This window comes from Protomyctophum parallelum, assembly GCF_964188405.1.
Source record: "Protomyctophum parallelum genome assembly, chromosome: 2".
Classification (NCBI taxonomy): domain Eukaryota; kingdom Metazoa; phylum Chordata; class Actinopteri; order Myctophiformes; family Myctophidae; genus Protomyctophum; species Protomyctophum parallelum.
This window is the reverse complement of record NC_139699.1, coordinates 33,499,808-33,519,361: the sequence shown is the minus strand read 5'-3', so window position 1 is coordinate 33,519,361 and position 19,554 is coordinate 33,499,808. Positions and strand designations below refer to the sequence as shown.

Sequence of the window (19,554 nt, the reverse complement as noted above, 5' to 3'; positions counted from 1 at the left end):
TATGACCCGGCCGGGGATTGAACTCTGACCTCCCAGTCTCAGGGCGAACAACTCTAACCACAAGGCCACTGAGCTCCCAGAATGGTGGCTGACTCTTTTGCTGCACAAATACATCACTTTCTCAAGCTTTGTAAGAAGCATTGACTGTAGGGTTATGTTTCAGTTTATCTTTCTTCCTGCATTAATTGTTCATGTAAACACAAAATACTTAATTGTCTAAGTAATTGCACGGACAGTTTAGCAAACCAGACACCCTGAGGGCGAGAAGCAACCTCGCCCTAAAGGAGGTGTGCACACATCTGCCTGTGTGACGGCAGACTGCTGGGCGAGTGCTGGCACTTTGGCATGGGGGGGTCAGATCATCATATGGAATGAATTTTGTACTGGCCATATATGGAGCGTGTCTTGAGTGTACAGGGTTTTATGAGGGCAGATCAACATGTAATGTCAGAACCTGATCCAGTCTTCTCCATGTATAAGCTATCCATCCAGGGTTTGATGAGGCCAGTGTCGTGATCTTCATATATGGAGAGTTGGAGACGGCCATATATGGAGCGTGTCACGAGGCGTGACAGACTGACGTCCATAATGGAGTGTATCATCACGAGGCGTGCCGGACTAGCGACCATATATGGAGTGTGGCAAACCAGGGGAAATAGCCAGGCCTATTCCCCACAGAAGGAGGCTGGGGGAGGTGATAGAGGGAGTATATCACCCTGTACAGGTATTTCAGCCAATGGGAGCCTGGACATGGACGCACCTGCAGCCAGTAAGGCAATCAACAGAAGCTTTTAAATAGCCGACGCCCAAGCTGTCTGGTGAGTCAGTTTCGACTAATGGAGGAGTGAGGAAGCAGGAATCACTCTGTCCATGAGGAGGCTGGTATGAGGGAGATCTCACAATGATTATAATAGGAGGAAGATTGCTTTCACAAGTGTACAGAAAGTGTTAAAATTATGCTTTTATGTGGCCATGCTTTTTACCTTAGCACCTTATAACCACACCTGGGGGTCTATTAGACTAGAGTAATGTTAACTCCATAGACTCATGCAAAACAGAAAAAGTACAAAGATCACGGCACTCCATCTATTATAGAAGCCATTATTGGGCACTCTCAAGGTCTCACCAGATATCATCACTTTTCAAGAAGATGTGGTCATGGTCACAGACAGACAGACATCATCTTGGTCCTTCTTACCATTCATACCACCAGAACAGAATAGAGTTTAGCTCACAAATTAGAGGAAAGTCATGCAATCAGTTTTTGACAATGTATCAAGAAAAATGAAATCTACTGAAAAATAATATATTTAAAGAAATTGGAGCAAATACAGCATTTTCCCCTCACTATAATATACCGTTATGCTAAATCCCTTTCATCTACAACGAGACCCGTGGTCACATCCACTTACTGCACACATATTCGTGTCGTGTCAGAAAACATTAACCCTTGTGGTATTTGAACCCTTGTACCTCAATCTTTGCCTGGGAACCTGTCATACGAGAGACCAGTGTCGACAGAGCTGGGGACTTCACTTGAACAGAATACCTTACTTCACTTTACACATTCCTTTCTGCAAATTCCATGCCTGGAAATTCCTTAGTAGACTAGTAGTGGCACACCAGTTGTTTTGCACCCAAATTAGGGATTATTTCCCCATGATTGCACAGCATCAGACTACTCCATGTAAACAAACGTTGCACGATAGTCACAGTCCTGGGTACAGGCCATATCAATTATGATTTGTAATTATTCCAATCCAATTATTAGCTTTTCAGTTTTCAACAGAACAACATTATGAAAGTAAAAACAATAAATCCACATCTACCGGTAGACCAGTAGGCCTACAGTGCCTATGTTTATTGCACCACTGAACTCTTAAATGTGCATTTGTCTTTGTAATGAGGTCGGGGTTTATGCACTATTACCTGCTATAATATCCCTTGGACTGTTTTGTTTTTATTTATTTTTTATCCCACGATTTTGTAACCCATTTTTCACCCGTGTCAATCGTCTAATGTGATCCTGGGCTCTACACACCCTCCACCAACCTAGTCCCCTGGGGGACAAGGGGAGAAGCAACAGACTTGAACTCATGCTTCCTTCATGCCTGAGTGTCCAAGTTGCTCCTTTCCACCTGACAGGGGGGAGTTTCCCTGGTTGGACATAGCGCGTGGAAGGAACACGTTATTCCAACCAGTTCCTTTCCCCTCCATCAGGCGCCCCGGCTGGCCAGGGGGAGGCAGTTTAGTGACCAGGATTACTGCATGTTTTTTGTGAGGGTACCTACCCTAGGGGACACGGGGAGAACATGCAAACTCCACACAGAAAGGCCCTTTCGCCAACCCCGCCTTCGGGTATGGGCACTGATGACGCGGAGGAGGAAACACGCCGCCAGCACCCACAGCGTCCCGAGCGGGAATCGAACCCAGGACCTTCTAGCTGTGAGGCGACAGCACTACCAACTGTGCCACCGTGCCCCCCCTTGGAATGTTCTTGCCGACAGTTGGATCATATCCTGCATTGATATTCTCAGTCACCAGATAAAGAATCAACCTTCTGTTTTCCCTTACATACATAAGTATGGGCATCATGGTCACTGAAAGTGCACTTTTCACCACAATTTCCAACCCAGTTTACTGATGTCTCTCCCATAGATCAATATCAGATGTCAATTTAGTCACTTTCTATTGTAATTTATATAGGCTATTTGCTACTGATCAGCTGGTTCCTTTATACAATACAAAACTTGACTATAATGATGCAGTCTCTATGCTAGGTTAGGCTTGATTAATTTGTTCACCTTTTGTACCAGATAAATGCCTTATATCTTATAGTCAGGTGTCAGGGTTGACGTCCCTGTTTAGTAAGTAAGTAGCCTTGCCGAGCCATATCTCCTGTTTCTGTAGCGTGAGGCAGCTTGATGTAGAAGTACACCCCCCGGACATGACGCTAGTATGTCGCAGGGACTTATCCCCAATCCAACCCTTGATGCTGAGTGTCAAGCAGGGAGGCACTGGGTCCCATTTTTAGAGTCTTTGGTATGACCCGGCCGGGGATCGAACCCCGACCTCCCAGTCTCAGGGCGGACACTCTAACCACAAGGCCACTGAGCTGGTGTGTGTTTAGGCAGTATGTTTATCTCCATTTTATAAATGTAAGTTTGTATATGAAGATTGTAGGCTATGTAGGCTACCAAGACCACTTGGCCAGCGGGCGCCCCACCCTAACTGTTGCTCTCTCTCTCTCTCTCTCTCTCAAAATGTATTTATTTATAATCAACTTGAGTAACTGTACTGCATGTCTATCTGACAGATTACAGTAACATTTTACAGCCATCTTCAGACAGGGTGAATTGAAACTCTGCTGTTATGCTGGCTTTCTCTCATTCATGCATGCACAAGAAACACTCGCTCCACACAGATAATAGCATGCATGCATGCATGACAAATACAGCTCACCTCACACTATGATGCTGCTGCAGGCATGTGACTTATTGAGTACTTATTGATATACTCATTATATTGTGCATAATTTCAATGTTTTCAGATGCAGAAGTGATTTCCAATTCAGTCTATAGCCTATAATGTATATAGTCAGACCCTAAACACTAAACAGATATGCAGGTTTTAGCATTAGACAACATTGGCAAATTATGCTGCCCAAACATTTGGAGTGGCAGCAGTATGTTTATTCTCAATTTATTTGTCACGGTGAAAATAATGTTGTCATTATATTGAGTGTTCCAAACCTAACGTTTTCTAACTTCTAACATAATCCTTTGGAATTCAGGTTTCCTCATTATTAGAGATACATATGAAGACCAACACTGGCACCTAGTGGCACCAGCATTATATAGACTAGACATACTGTATTATGAATGAATACTAATAATTTAGATGCAAAGCACAGAGGGGCAGAACACAATAAAATGCACGTCAAGGCGTCAACTGCATCCATGTTCTGTTATGTCAAATCTAACTATAAATGCACCAAGTCTGTACGTACGTAACTCCAGAAACGTTCGCCACACCTACTTCAAATTCGACACACGTTCCACACCCCCACAGGGAGTGCAGTGCCCGGTGTCGAGTCGGTCGGACCCACGGTTGTCCAGGACCACCACAAAAGGCCTCTTTCCGGGTCCTGTACAGGGCCCCTGCCCAGTGTCCATATATGGAGCTGGCCTGTTCTGACATCATTCTGATGTCTCCGTCCATATTTGGGCATGCCTGACAAAGAACTCCATATATGGGCATAAAAGGGACACAGACATATATCTGGGTGGGGCATGAATTTCCAACTTGCATCGTTCCAAGTAGGCCAGTGCCCAACAACAGGCACCGGTGTAGAGGCTCCATTGGGCACCGCTCTAGTATGACAAAACAGGACAGAAAGAGGAACTAAAATAATCCCTGACCAAAGCAACAGTCTGCAGAGGCAGCTGGTATAAAAATAGAAGCAATGCTGTTGTTAATCAAATCAACAAATCAACTAACATCTGAGTGGAGACCTACACCCACATGGGTTGGAAACCAAGAAAGAGGAGCATTTTCTGAAACATTATGATGTTCTGAGATTCACCAAGATATTGTCATACACAATAACAAGGACAGCCAGGTGACTTTACACAGTAAAATCATTGTTGTAGCCGATTTGATAATTTTATGCTGTGGTTAATTTGTTGTGAAGTTGCTATGACAACCTGGGCATAGGCGGGTTCAGCCGATCACAGGCACAGCCTACTTGTATGTGTCACAGTAGCCCTGATGATTATCATGACAGTCATGCAGTAACTAGCTGCACCCTGTTTTTGGCGCTCGCTGCATTTACAAGATTTCCGTATATAAACATTCAGATTTCAAATATAAAGTACTCACAATTTGTCCCACGGGTGTTAGTTAGTAGCAGCACCAGCGATTAGAATTTCTGCATCCCGCGTTGTTTAATAAAAAGCATTTTTATCCGAGCTGTTATTTTGCCATTGGCTTTCAACTACGCGCCCCTATCGGTCGGGAGTAGGGTGGGACTCGGTGTGTTCGATATAGGTACGCTGACCGCACTGCCAATACAGACTAATAGGCGAGTGCGCTCCCGGTGTGCAACTGTGGATTTCCCAAACGAACCCCGTTTGAAAAAAGTAGCCGGGGAGCTCGGATAAAAATGCTTTTTATTAAAGAACGCGGGATGCAGCAATTCTAATCGCTGATGCTGTAACTAACTAACACCCGTGGGACAAATTGTGAGTACTTTATATTTGAATTCCGAATGTTTATATATACGGAAAAGTTATAAATGTAGCGAGCGCCAAAAACAGGGTGCAGTTTCTTCATGACTCTACTATGAATACGAGAGTCATGAACCATGGCTAGTGTCACAGGTGCACGGCAGCACAGGGAAAGCCACACAAACGCCACAGGGAAGCCACACAGTTTTTCAACCGTGCGTGTTTTGTTTGTTTTCAGTTGTTTTGAGTTATTCTTGGTTTATTTTGCATCACAAGTTATTGTTTTAAGTTACAGTTTAAGTACCCGGCTTATGTCATGCTTTATCCATCCTGCAAGCAAAAATAAAACCTTTTAAATGCACTCAACGAGACGACCTGAGTTACTGTCATCATCACCACGCGTTGGAAAGAGCTTCACACCATATCCCTCACTGGCATCCTTTCTTAGAAAAGTTGCCTTTACAATCTTCAATCATTAATTCCGAGAGTGAAAAGAATCATAGACAATACACAAAAAATATACAATGGTTCAAAGGACAACAAAGTGTCCTTTAAACTACCTGTATTTACAAACTGAAAGTGAAACTGTAATGTTAGATGTCATGGTAACGTGTTTCATAACAGTGCACTAATGTTTGCTGTAATGACTATTTTAGCCTTAGCAGGCAATTTTTTGCTAACATTTGCATTACTGTTGCAAGCCAGCTGCCATGTTATTTGTGTCCAAAGTAGCCACTGATACAGCAAACTACATAATGTGCAAATTAAATTTGTGCAAATTGTTTTACATGATGTGTTGGATATCATCCAAGGTTACAGATACCAAAAGATACAATGGATGTAGAAGACCTTTTCTACAATGTAAAGGCAACTAACAGCAATAAAGTGGGGTAGCAGTATAACCATTGTAGCCAAATAGTTAAAATCTGCATTTGTGTCAGAGACTGGATATACCTAATGTAATAACTGACATTTGATAGTAAAAGTGCAACTGGCAAAGTTATATTCAAAAAATTATCTCTGGGTCTTGTTCAGGAGTGAGGGGAGGACGAAGAAGTAGATCAGCCAGGGAATCGGAGCGGCAGTGCTACCACACTGACGAAAAGAGAGCTGAGGCAGAAGGCAAACGCCTCTGTCTACCGAGCAATCTTCATTCCTACTCACACCTATGGTCATGAAGTGTGGGTCATGACTGAAAGAATGAGGTCGCAAATACAAGCGGCCAAAATGTTTTCTCCAACGGGGGGCTGACATCTCCCTTAGAGATAGGGTGAGAAGTTCAGTCACGTGAGAGAGACTCGAGTAGTCGCTGCTTCATCGCCTGGAAAGGAGCCAGCTTAGGTGGTTCGGGCATCTGGTTAGGATTCCTCTCGAGCATCTCCCTAGGGAGATCATTGATACACGTCCCACTGGGAGGAGACCCCGGGGCAGACCAAGGACCAGATGGATGGATTACATCGACTCACTGGCCTTAGAATGCCTCGGAATCCCCCAGGAGGAAGTTACTAATGTTGCTCTGGAGAGGGAAGTCTGGAGCTCTCTGGTGGAGCCGTTGCCTCCGCGACCCGACTACAGATAAGTGGTTGAAGATGAATAATAATCTCCATTATTTCTCAACTACATCATGTATTATTACCAGAGGGGAGATTCATTCCTATAAGTACAGTAAATGGCTGAATTAAAAACGGTTAGGTGCACACTGCAGTGTTTATGTTGGGAACAAGAAGCTACTAATTCCTCCTTTAAATTAGTTTAATAAGTGTAAAGCTAAATAGATATATATATATATTTTATTTAATTCTTTGTTTTTTTTTAAAACATTAAAAAAAGAGAAAATAGCCGTAGATCATAGAGCTTGCAGATTGGCTATTTCACAATTTTAAGTACAATAGTGCTTAAGTGATTAATGGAACAATTACAACATAGTATTTATATAGTTACTGCCCAATCTGGGAATCCATTCTTTTTTCTTGAGAGATTACATACTGCCAGGTATCAGTCCTTTTGTTTCCAGTGTCCTCTTCAGTAGTGTCAAAGTTCATACAACATTCCTAAAACAACCCTATTGCATTTAGATTTAAAACACATTTCAACACACTAAACCAACACGATAGTCCACCCTGTTCCTTTCACCGTTTCTATTTACATAAAATCCTCTTAAGATAAAGAATGATAAACACAGTTCTTTCAAACATCCTCATGTGAAATTGAAAACATATTAAAAATATTAAAACATGTATGCTTTGACATCAAAAGCCCAATACAACCTCACAGTGTGGCAGTGCGCAAACAAATAAGTTTGTGGAACAATCTTCCTGATGCTTGTACACAGTAACAACTTCAGTGTTCATGTATCCACTCTGTGTACAAAATGTAACCAAAGGGAACTTACTGTCAGAGTTAACACGGGTCCATTTGGTTACGTTTTGTACACTCTCAGGATTTTACTGGGCAAGGACTGTACTGCATTGGTACAAAGGTCTCCGTTCTCATCATGCCACACACGTCACAAGGCGTGCTGTCCTTCTCAGTCCACAAAGGTGAGGCCTGCCATGACACTGAAGCCCAGCAGAATGAACAGCACCTTGAGGAGCTGCCTCCCTGGGGAGTTGAGTTCATGTGGAAGGATCTCCAGGAAGGTGATGTAAACGAATGTCCCTGCGGCAAGTCCTTCCAGGATGGCCTGGATCAGAGCCCCTGATGTCAGCTGGGCCTCCATCACGCTGATGCCAACGGCGATGCCAATGGGTGACATCATGGCAAACACCCCGATGTAAGCTGCCACCCATATAGGCGGCAGTGCACTCTGCACAAGCTTCACCGATAGGCTGAAAACTATGATACTCTTGTGGATCAGAATGGCAATGCAGATCTCTAAAACCTAGGGGGAAAAAACGAAACAAAACATAAAAATCACACTCGTGTGAAGTGAGCTCAATGTGATCATACATGATCACATTCCAGGCAGCCAATCACTTTTGGCGTCCTCACTTTTCTGTCCTCAATTTTTATCCTCTCTTTATAAGCCCTCAGCAAATCAAACTAGAGGGCACTAGACCTCAGGTTGTGGCCTCCTGGTGGCGCTATAATAGGCCTTAAATGGCAGTTGGATGATTTGAGGCATTTTGTTCTAAAAATGTGTTTTGAAAGAAATCCACCCGTTGGTGCCGCTATAACAGGCCAATGTGAAAAGGGTGGGATATATTCCTCAGCCTAGTAGGAAAGTCTGTGAAAGATTTCACGTAAATTGCACGCTGCGTTCATGATTTGATGCTTTGTCAGTCCTGCAAACGTTGAAAGCCAATGTTCCAAAATCTGGAGTAATAACAAAAAATCTAAAGTCGGCCTCCTGGTGGCGCTATAACAGGCCGTTCATGAAAATGTACACACACCTAATGGGACTGATCGAGGGTAGCTACTGGGACGTAAGTCGGGACTTGATCACCCCGGCTGGGTCACCCGAGTGAGACCCGAAAACCCAGAGGACCTTGGGATACATCACTGAGCATATACCGTATGTCCATGAAATGTTTTTTAGTTGACATCATCCGAGATTACCTGTCAGACATCCATGATGTGTTGTTAGCGCAGAACACACACACAGAACACACACACACACGAGGGGCTTGCGTCACTCAAAAAGGTTTTACTCTCATTAGTCAGACATTTAACCAGCTCACCCATAGCCTGCCCCATACTGCACAGCCTTGAGCTTGAGTTTGAATGAAGCACAGCAACACTGAATGTTTGGTTTAGAGTAAATTAGTTAACTCAAAAAGGGGAACTCTTTACTAAAGGTAAACAGAGTTAGCTGGCACTTTGTGGGAAGGTATTTGCACAAGATGTCAGTAAAGGCTAAGGAAAGCATGTGCTAGGTTGTCTGATGATTTTGTTCTGTGCAGTGGTTTTCAAACTGTGGGTCAGTATATTGTGTGTGTGTGTGTGTGTGTGTGTGGGGGGGGGGGGGGGGGGGGTTGCTGGGGGTTGCTAAAACAGCATATGTCTGTAACGTGGATTACAGACATATGTACACACAGATACTTGGTGCATTTATAGATAGATTTTTATAGATCGTTTTTAACCTTTTTATACTGAAGTACCACCACAGAAGATATCCGGCTCTCCAAGTACCACCACAATAACTTATGTTAAAACACAGGAGCGTAGACCTGCTATTCAGCTATTATTAATCCAGGAGGAAAATGTAATTTATTCTTTAAATTGTTTTGTTTTTGTTCCTTTCCTAAGACAATTTTGCTGCTGGTCTGACAACTGATACATTTCTAATGTGATCCTTCCTAAAAATCTTACGGCTAGGTGTGCTGTCATGCTAATTTCAGCACGGCTGGAGAGCCTATTTCAACCAATTGTTGGTCAGAACAACTAGCTGTATTAATATATCTATTCATTCCACTTTTGTCTTTTTTATCCTTTTTTGGGCGACTCCTCTGAGTACCACCAGAGGGGGGCTCAAGTACCACTACTGGTACTAGTACCAGTGTTTGGGAACCCATGGATTAGAGGCAGAAATTGTGAAAATGGCAGAGCTTCATACTCAACATTTTGAGCATGTGGATCGGTTATTTCCACAATGGAACCGAGTTAAACTAAATGTAATACCTCAACTCTAATCGTTTATATGATGTTTTGCATAGTATTATATTTGGCATTAAAATTGAGTATGAAGGACCCCAATGGAAAAAGCCATAGTGCTTTCTTGTCAGCGTGGGAGGGTCACCAGTTTTAATTTACGATTATTTTGGGGGTCACGGCCTGAAAACGTTGAGAAGCACTGTACTAGAGAAAGGGGCTAATTGTATGACTGAAATGACGTCAAGCAAACTCAAATGCGTGGGTCACATGCATGGTCTTGAGGTTGTTCTGAGAGTATTGGCTAGACAGTGTATGGAAGTCGCATGACCAGAAGATAACATGTATAACCAGAAGATAACCTTTATGACAAGATAGTAAAACCACAATGTTGTTAAAGTGTCCTTTGAGCTTAAAAAAGGAGAGAAAAAAAAGATTATTTTGGAGACCATATGATTTACGTTGGATCATTTGCCTCCCAACCTAACCAAGGTATTGGAACAAGTGTCAAATTAATAAAGATAGATATATAATGTATAAAGCTAATAAAATCATTGGAAATACCAGATCATCACTAATCCAGACTCCTTTCTCCTCAGAGGCTGACCGCTGACAGCCATGAAGTAAGGGCTAACTTATACCGGTACTTTGTTGTACAACAAATATTTTGGAAGCTTTCAGCATAAATCTTAGATTTTCCTATGACCATATTGAAAAAATAAGGAAAAACATAATAACAAGAAATAATTCAAATATACCTCATCCGTCGGACGATAGCCAGTGTGGACAGAATTTTGTGCCTTTATAAATGACTACTTCACCTACAAGCGGAAGAGCCTTTGGTATGTTTCTCCTACAATTCAATTGGGTCAGAGTTCTATTCCACACATTGCCTCCCCACAGAGTGTATGCAATTGGGAATATAACATTCATTATCAAGACCACAGGACGGTTTTGGTATCAACTTAAGTGAAGTATAGGGCATTCCATACTGTCTCCGACCATCAAACTTTTCGTCAGAAAGCTCCGGTACAACATGACGTCACTCGAAACTTCTGAAACGCATTCCTCCGAATTTTTGTTCTGAAAGCTGCACTCCCAGATGTTGTGACTCTCCGAACTCTACTTCGGAGAAAAAATTTAAGTCTGATCTTTCCGACGAAAGGTTCGGTGGTCGGAGACAGTATGGACTGCCCTTTAGGATTTTATTGTTCTTACCTTGGACTCACTGCTCTGTAGGCCTATGGCCAACCCCTCAAACAAAGAATGGAAGGAGAGAGAGAGGAAGAGCATGAATGAACGAAAGGACGAGTGGGCCTGCAAGTCGACATGGACATGGTGGCCACTGCTCTCCAAATCATGGCTTGCGGCCTGCCCGTGGCCATGTCCATGTCCGTGACCATTGGAAGGGATCAGGGGGGCTCTCTCCTCGCTCACCCCTCCAGCCTCCCGACAGTTGAGCACGATCCTCTCTACAATGAGGACAGTGAAGAAGCCAGCAGCAATGATGAACTCTGGGAGGGGGAAGCTGGTCTGTTTGACAGAGAGTGGGAGAGAACAGTCAGTTGTGTTTTCCTTTTTACAAATTAAAAAAGGCACGGATTATACTCTTAAATTGTATAATCAATAATACATATATTTGATCATGTCTTCATCTATAAGTTGCACTAATTTGGCCCTTGACAGACCCCAGACTAGGTCACATGATCAAACCTACCTCCACCTTCTGGGCTTCCAACACAGCATGGATGTCTGACAGGTAATCTGGGATGATGTCAAGTAGACATGCCGCCAGGAAAACCCCGCCCGCAAAGCAGCTGATCAAACTCAAAACTACACGATGGGTTTCTTAAGGGATTCAAAGAAAAAGCATAAACAAATACATTAGGCCAGACATGAAGAAACACACAACAAACAGTATTATTGTCACTGCCGTTATCTAATCAGATCTGTCACCAAAATCAGTTTAGGAATCAGCCCTGACATTATGGCAAACATCCCATGATTATTAACCAGATTATTGAACAATTTATTTATGTACTAGTTTCTGTTGTGTCCTACATCAGTGTTGGTGCTGTACCCTCAGGTACAGTAGAACATGCATGATGGACATTTAGCTAATGAATCAGTCAATTTAAAACAAAAACTAATACATTAATAAATCGTTCAATAATCTGGTCAAAGGCACACCTCCCCCGGCAAATTGACAGATGATGGGGTCATCCCTATGTTCCCTATACTAGGTTCTATGTTCCCCACTTACCTTAGGGTTTAGGGTTAGCGTTAGGTTTCTGGTTTAAGGACTTCAGTGTTTTGTACTATACAATTGTATGTACAGTACAGAACAAATAATGTTTATTTTTGCGTTGTTGAAGAGTCTGAGCAATTATGTTTTAGTGTATTTTATGCCAGCGTTAATTAGATAGTTTAAGTAGCCTAGGCAGGCCTAAAGTTCAATGGATTGTTCAAAGACTGAGTTTAAATCAAAATTTGCTACTAAAAGTAACAAAGACTAAGTTGCTAAAATATTTTTAGTCTTACTAGAATTACTAGATTATGTTTCTGGTCTAAATGGGGAACAAAGAACATTTTTTGCATGGTGGAAAACATATACATTCCCCAGATAATCCCATCATATGACCAAAATGCAGAACTGGAAATAACATTGTCAGCAAAGAACAAGAAGTGTTGAAGAGCTAGGAGGGGTTCATCCCCATCAGGTGACTCGACTTTCAACTTTCTCCTTATCCTGTCCTTTATACTTTAGTGAGTTTAGTCAGTGAGTGACACGGTTAAAATCAAATCACTTTCCACAGTTTCCATCACAATGAAAGCACATTACCAACAAATTACTAACTAAACCATGACAGCAGCGGTCATTGAACTTAACTTTTATCCATCAACATTCATATGATCAAACCATATAGTTTATGTGGCTGCTGTGTGCCGATTTTGGACCCATGAGTGTGTAAACAAAATAATATTAATACAATACGAACCAACCTGTTCCACTTGTATCCCTGAACCACTTCAGGCGAGCAGGAATGAATCCGAACAGCAGGGTGAGACACAACAAACCAACGAGGGCGCATATCTTCACCTGCAGTAGGTAGTCCATGTTCGCCTCAAATACGAGCTCGTCGGTGGAAGAAAGGAAGGACCGTTATCTAACTACAATAAAACAGCCTACAGGTTACAACTCGGACGCTGTCGCGTCATAATGGCTCTCTGGTGCAGGAATTGGAAACATTGCGTTGTGTTTTGTTTTGTTCAGTTGGACACTACTACACCACCAGACGACGCGAGGAGGAGACTCCAGTCCACTGGAACATCATGAACCATGATTCCCTGGTACACACACATGGCGCGCATGCGTGTATTTACATCAATACTCCGCAGTACGACCGTGTTGCTGAATCGGTGTTGCCATGTCAGCTTATTATAAGCTACTTTGGTCTTCGTCTGTAAAGTTTGGGATTTTTCTGTAAAAGTGTAGTTGCTAACCCTATTTAAGCTTCCTGACGATTATTATTTTATATTTTTTGTAATAATTATTCAAACCAGTGGTTCTCACATTTCCATTAAAATGTTTTGTAGCCTACCAGGCAGCTGTACTGTACCAGATTTGTGTTGTTGGAATGTTTACTAGACCATGTTGCTTATTTCTCTCACAACACTGTCGCTGACAGAAAGGTGGGTTGCATAGATAGACTGTAAATAAAAAATAGGTTGCATCCTTAGAGGTTGCATCCAAATGGACTATTTTGTCCATATAATGTTAAAAAATAGAATATTTGAAAAATGGTCTCTTAAGTAAAGTAAAGTATACATGAGTAGAACATTCTACAATTGCTACACATACGCCGTTTTGGGGCATAAACAAAAAGCTGAAGGATACAATTCAACTTGTTATCAGTGACAGTGATGATGCTCAAATGCTTTATTGTCATTTTGATCTACTCGATGTTGGATGTTTGAGAAACTTATTTTCGGTTTCAGCGATCCCCTCTGTTTTCGGCAGTGAGATCACAGTGCACAGTCAGTAACAGACAACAGTACACATTTTGACAGACAAAAAAAGTGCACGTTTACTTTCAGCACAAAAGGTGGCGCTCAATCACAAAGATTTTAAGAAGTAAACATCGATGACGTAAATGTCGTGCGCCGGATGCGTAGTATACAGCAGTGTGCAAGTGCTGATGTGTTACTGTGGACCCGGCTGTCATTCACACAGACAGACCATTCAGACTCCACTGGCTCTGCTTTGATTAAGAAGTATACTGTAAGGGCGTATAGATCGATGTCCAAAAGGACACCCAACGCTCCCGTGAAGCGAACTGCAGTACCGGGTGGAAAACCGAATGGCGGTGAGTCAGTCAGTCAGTCAGTGTGTGTGTGTGTGTGTGTGTGTGTGTGTGTGTGTGTGTGTGTGTGTGTGTGTGTGTGTGTGAGAGAGTCAGTCAGTCAGTCAGTCAGTCAGTCAGTCAGTCAGTCAATGTAAACGTATGTTTTCTCATGCCAATAAAGCCCTTTGAATTGAATTGTGTCAGTCAGTCAGCCAGTGTGTGTCAGTCTCTCTCTCTCTTTATCTCTCTCACTCACTTTATCTGTAGCTAGCTGACAGCAGCTGAATCTATTATTTACTAGTACTATTTGGTTGGTTGATTCATACATCATCTTTTTGATAGATGTTTTTAGTTCACAGTGACGGTATGCAGAATGGGTACATTTCAAACGAAAGCTCAAGTCAATACAAAAGCTGTTACTTTGTGGACGAACCATGATTATTAAGCACTTGTTTACTTTATAGTCTAGAATAAAACTAACATCTGTTTTATTTGTCCTCCAGCCCAAAGGTAAGGTTGGCACCAAGGGGAAGAAGCAGATCTTTGAGGAGAATGATGCCACATTGAAGTTCTACACAAGAGTCATTCTAGGAGCTAATGTAAGATTCCTCTAGTGCAGCACTATATTAGCCTGGCTAATAAGCCAGACTCAAATCACACTGTCGTGTGGCAGGCAATTTTTTTTTGTCAACGGCTGATTCGGTCTGGCTTATTAGCCAGGCTAGCACTATATCAGTCAGTAGTAGGCAGCCTTTGTTCAGTTTGAAACTTAAAACACTATTTTTGTATATCATTCCTGTAAGAAACTCTTAGATTGCTTCCCATTCTATTCAAGTATAATAATAGGTTATGCTTAGTAATGTGTGGTAAATAAATTGTAAATTGTCATTTGAACATAATTCAAAAAGTTATATTTTTTCCATCACAGGCAATATATGGTGCTATAAATCTTTTGGTCTTCTATGGTTCTTCCACATTTTGGACATGGGTGAGTACCTGCTTCCATCAAGAAATGGAACAATAAAATATGATGGCTGGCATAATATTACTAATAATGGTGTTCTATTTTTTTTCCTTCTGCATCACACCCACTACCCCACCTCCTTTGTGTCCACCTAGCTGCTACTTTTGTTTGCATTGGCAGTGTATATAGGTAGCTACCGATCCATGTCTGCCATGGCCAAGCCAGCGTTCGCAGAGGATGGCACTCTATTGGACGGGGGAATAGACTTGAACATGGAACAGGGCTTGGCAGAGTGAGTACACCTCAGTCACTACAATATGGAACTTAAAATGTTATTTGGGGGCGCTAATATAGTAAAGTCTAACTCATGTTGATTACTAATGATTAGGTGATGTAAAACAAACGGTGCCAACATTAAACGCCATTAACAATAAAGAGACAGACACATTATGACGTAAACTTTCCATTTATTGTCAATGCATTTACTAAACAAACTTTGCACTAAAGACAAACATTAAACTTGTGTATAGGAGGGTCTAGCGTCCCTCAAAAAAAGGGAGCGAAAATTCAAGCCACCCACAATGGCGAGGCCGGTGAAATTGACTCGGGTATGATGCAGGCAAGAACGAGGTATTTTGTGAGCTATGCAGATCTACAGTATGCCGACAAGTAAGCAAAGTCAACGTTTATGCACAAAAGTGTATGATAATGCATGGCCGATAGGCCCCGGTATTACGGTGAAAATGATGTCATCATAACGCAGATCTGCAAGCATGCAACACATCGCATTTGTGACACACGTTTCCACGTTCTGTACCACAGCAATGTATTCGTTGATTAGCTGTGTGCGTGTGGGCGTGCGCGCACGTTGTCCTTCTCCCCAAAAGGACAACTTTATTTCTCCATTCTGAATGACCAGTCTAATAATATTATTGTATTTTGGCTATGTGCAAGAACTGGAAGCCAATTGTCCTAATTTCTAATTCATTTATTTAGTTGCCAATAATTTAACTGCAAGTAATTTTAAAATGAATCCCTTATTGTCTACCCCCAACCAATCTTTAAGTTAATATACAGTAATATAACCAGTACATTTGCAGTGGTTGGAGGTGGTCTCCCTGTTCTTCCACTGAAAAATATCAATCCTGGAGTAGGTTACCCATAGATACTGTATATGGATGGCTGCTCTTCATTGCTTCAGCATGGATAATAAAAGAGTATAGCCACACACTCGTAGCTGGCTAGCTGCCGATGCAAATATTATTGTGGACACACGGAATGCTTCAACGTGGCCAGCATATTGGTCTAGTCAAGGCGCAACTCCTGTCGAGCGTCTACAACTCTACATGAACACAATTAGCCGGTGTTGAGGGGAAGCCGGTGCACATACTCCTACGGGCTGAATCGTCACCTGTCAGCAGGGACTGTTGGGCGGGAGGAGTAGGATGAAGGCTCGATGTAGGTTTTCATACCAAAATACATTTTTCTTAATTAAGATAGATTGTAACTGTAATAGTTCTGAATATGTGGTTATAAATAATATCCAACCCCAAACTGTACATGACTCAAGCATCTTTCTTGTACTGTGGAGTCGGGTCAAGTCGACCTGACCAATATGGCGGCGTTGCGGTTACGTTCATTGTATATCTGACACATGGCTGTAGTTGCACGGATTGTAGCTTAGAATGGAAGTTGTTTTCAATGATCTCTGATCTCTTTTATGGTAATGGCGCACAACATTGCTCCTGCATTTGCAGAGAACTGTATTGTTTTTCAGTGGTGATGGTGAATACTTTATGGTTTTAGGCACCTGAAGGATGTCATCTTGCTCACAGCCATTGTACAAGTTCTCAGCACCATCTCCTCCTACTTCTGGTATCTTTGGCTGTTGGTAAGAACCCCTGTTGATCCTTGTATTACCACAGAGCTAGGATTGTCATCCATTTATTTACTGTATATGCTAAAATGCTCCATGTTAGAAATGAGTTAGTTATTCCTAGTGATGGTTCCCACAACACACGCAACACACGCCTTTTCTTATCTTTTGATCCCTTTTTGTGTAAACACAAACATTGCGTAACACAAACATTGAAGACGAAGGTGAGGATGCAGATTGGCCGGAATGAGATGATAATAATAGCTTAAATTTATATAGCGCTTTTCTAAATACCCAAATCGCTTTACATAGGAACAGACTTTATTAAGAAAAAAAAAAGATGTATGATGATGTGCGATTAAGAGAGTCCCCCACTTCACACGGGTGTGGTTTTTTTTAATAGTGTGTGCGTTTGTGCGCATGTGCGTTTGTGCGTGCGTTTTAGGCCCCTTTCCGTGCAGTGCACCTGCTGTGGGTGAATTTCTTGGGACCATGGTTTTCAGCTGATAGTCCTTCAGCACCAGAAGAAGTGAATGAGAAGAAGCAGAGACGACAAGAGCGCAGACAGATGAAGAGATTCTGACCCTGATGAGTGGACTGATGAGTATTTTTTTACACAAAATATAATACACAGTAGCCAGAAACCATTTATTCAGGAAGAACATTTTGATATGTAAATTAAAAAGAAGTAGAAATCAGATGCTGTGGAATAACTCTTTGTCCTTGCTGACGTCATTGTCAACATTTCTTTGTCCAGTTTTAAATTATAAAAATTATGTCGTGTTTCTGTCATGGTCAAAACATTAATTGTCCTCATCCTGAGATTAATATAATTTGACAATTAATTTGTCACAATATTTAATGCCAATCTCCATTATATGGTGAGTTGCTTTCTCAATAGTTTTTCTTCACACATGGAATACGCAACGCTACAGGATGTATTGGGTTCAGATTTCATTATTTTCCTAAAGCCAGTCTATCTGGGGAAGCAGATACAAATGTCAGATAAAGACCTTTGATAAAAACAAACAATAGGAGGATTTGCCCAAAAATAAAGACATCAGTAGACCCTAAGGGCTAGGGCAGATTGCCTTAACGAAATCCAAAGATTTTTTTTCCTCAATGTACAATTCCATTGTTCAAGTGTACTTTTCTACATTTGTCTCACGTTTACAGACATATTTCTGTGTAGCAACATGCAAAGGTTGTAACAGCCCAATTATATGAATGTATATTACTGTAGCAAACCTTAACAGGGCATGCTCTTGCTCCCTCAGTACATGTATAATGGTGGTCAAGTTCATCATCTCCAGTGTTTCTCATCATAATCTTGTGTACGTCCCGACAGAAATCTTGATTCCTTTTTTCTTTGCTTAGCAATCCAAATGTATGAGGTCCAAATGTTTGTCTACAGCTTACAAATTGATGGCTAAGGATTGCTGCATCAAAAGTGTGAAGTCCATCAGAGACTTTTAGAACAACCAGGATGTGCTAAAATCACTTCATGTTCCTCAGGTCAACGTGATGTCATGTAATGTTTGGTGTTGAGAAAAGGCTTGTCAATTCATTTAGTTTACACTTTCATGTGCATTACTAAAGTGAATGAGGACAAAATGGAATTTGAAAATACTTAATTTGTTTTAATCATTAACCATGGCATCCAGTAATCCTGACTCAGTCAGTTAATTAAATGGATACATTACATTAGCCTGGTATTAGCCAGACTGATAACGTGGATTCACCCACAAGTTCCTCCACTGTATTACATCGTACAGCAAACGGAACCATTGCCTACCAGATGTCATTTTTTAATCTTGTCTGTATCAATATATTCTGTACGTACGTACATACATACATAAACTGTATATAGTTTATGCTTAGATATACTGTTATTCAAAGTATTATGAGAAAACTAATATTGAATCAGCAATGATGTATCATGTATGGTAGAATGCCGCCCCCTGGTGGCTGCATTCAAAGTTAAATGAAAAATGTCTGACCTGTCCTCTACAGTGGAGTAATGTATTTCCAAATATATTAAACTCTGAATTGAATTAAACTTCTCAGTCTTCCTTTACATATTGAAATTAAATACAATACGTGTGGTGAGGGGCTTTTTTTTTAATTTAATTTTTTTTTTAATTTTTGATCTATAGTTACAGGTCAAGTTGTGTGTCTAGGTCTTCCTGAAGTGGTAGATATAACCAGTTTTATAGGGGGTGCAGGGGTCTTTGAAGTTAGCATTTAAACACCCCCAAAAAGTGTGTTTTCTGTTTGTCAAGGGACAATCATTGAAATATTGACGGTGACATTAAAATTAATATTTTGTTGTTGGGGTGACTTTATGACTCTCATTGTCATGGTTTTGACCAAGAGGTGAGTGAAGTGTATCTATTTTGATATGATCAATACTGCTCATGTGCTGGATATAGCCCAAATGCTCTTCAAAATACAAAAGAGTAAATAAGTACCAGTAAGACGCCTGAGGGCGAGGGCGTGTGTAAATATGGGGTCTCTCACAGAGGGTTCATCTTCCGGAGCATGCACCGT

The 19,554-nt window shown here is 41.5% G+C and overlaps 2 protein-coding genes across 2 annotated transcripts; one reads left to right on the top strand and one right to left on the bottom strand.

The window, feature by feature from the left end:
* Positions 1-6,966: 6,966 nt before the first annotated feature.
* slc39a1 (solute carrier family 39 member 1) lies at positions 6,967-13,157 on the bottom strand. The gene is made up of 4 exons (XM_083759446.1): positions 12,822-13,157; positions 11,536-11,666; positions 11,037-11,351; positions 6,967-8,109 (listed from the first exon to the last, which is right to left on the bottom strand). The coding sequence occupies exons 1-4, from the start codon at positions 12,934-12,936 to the stop codon at positions 7,756-7,758; spliced, it is 915 nt and encodes a 304-aa protein (XP_083615572.1). The 5' UTR covers positions 12,937-13,157; the 3' UTR covers positions 6,967-7,755.
* Positions 13,158-13,996: 839 nt separating this feature from the next.
* tmem208 (transmembrane protein 208) lies at positions 13,997-19,052 on the top strand. Its single transcript, XM_083793048.1, has 6 exons — positions 13,997-14,185; positions 14,668-14,763; positions 15,093-15,152; positions 15,284-15,420; positions 16,935-17,019; positions 17,450-19,052. The coding sequence occupies exons 1-6, from the start codon at positions 14,180-14,182 to the stop codon at positions 17,585-17,587; spliced, it is 522 nt and encodes a 173-aa protein (XP_083649174.1). The 5' UTR covers positions 13,997-14,179; the 3' UTR covers positions 17,588-19,052.
* The last annotated feature ends 502 nt before the right edge of the window (positions 19,053-19,554 follow it).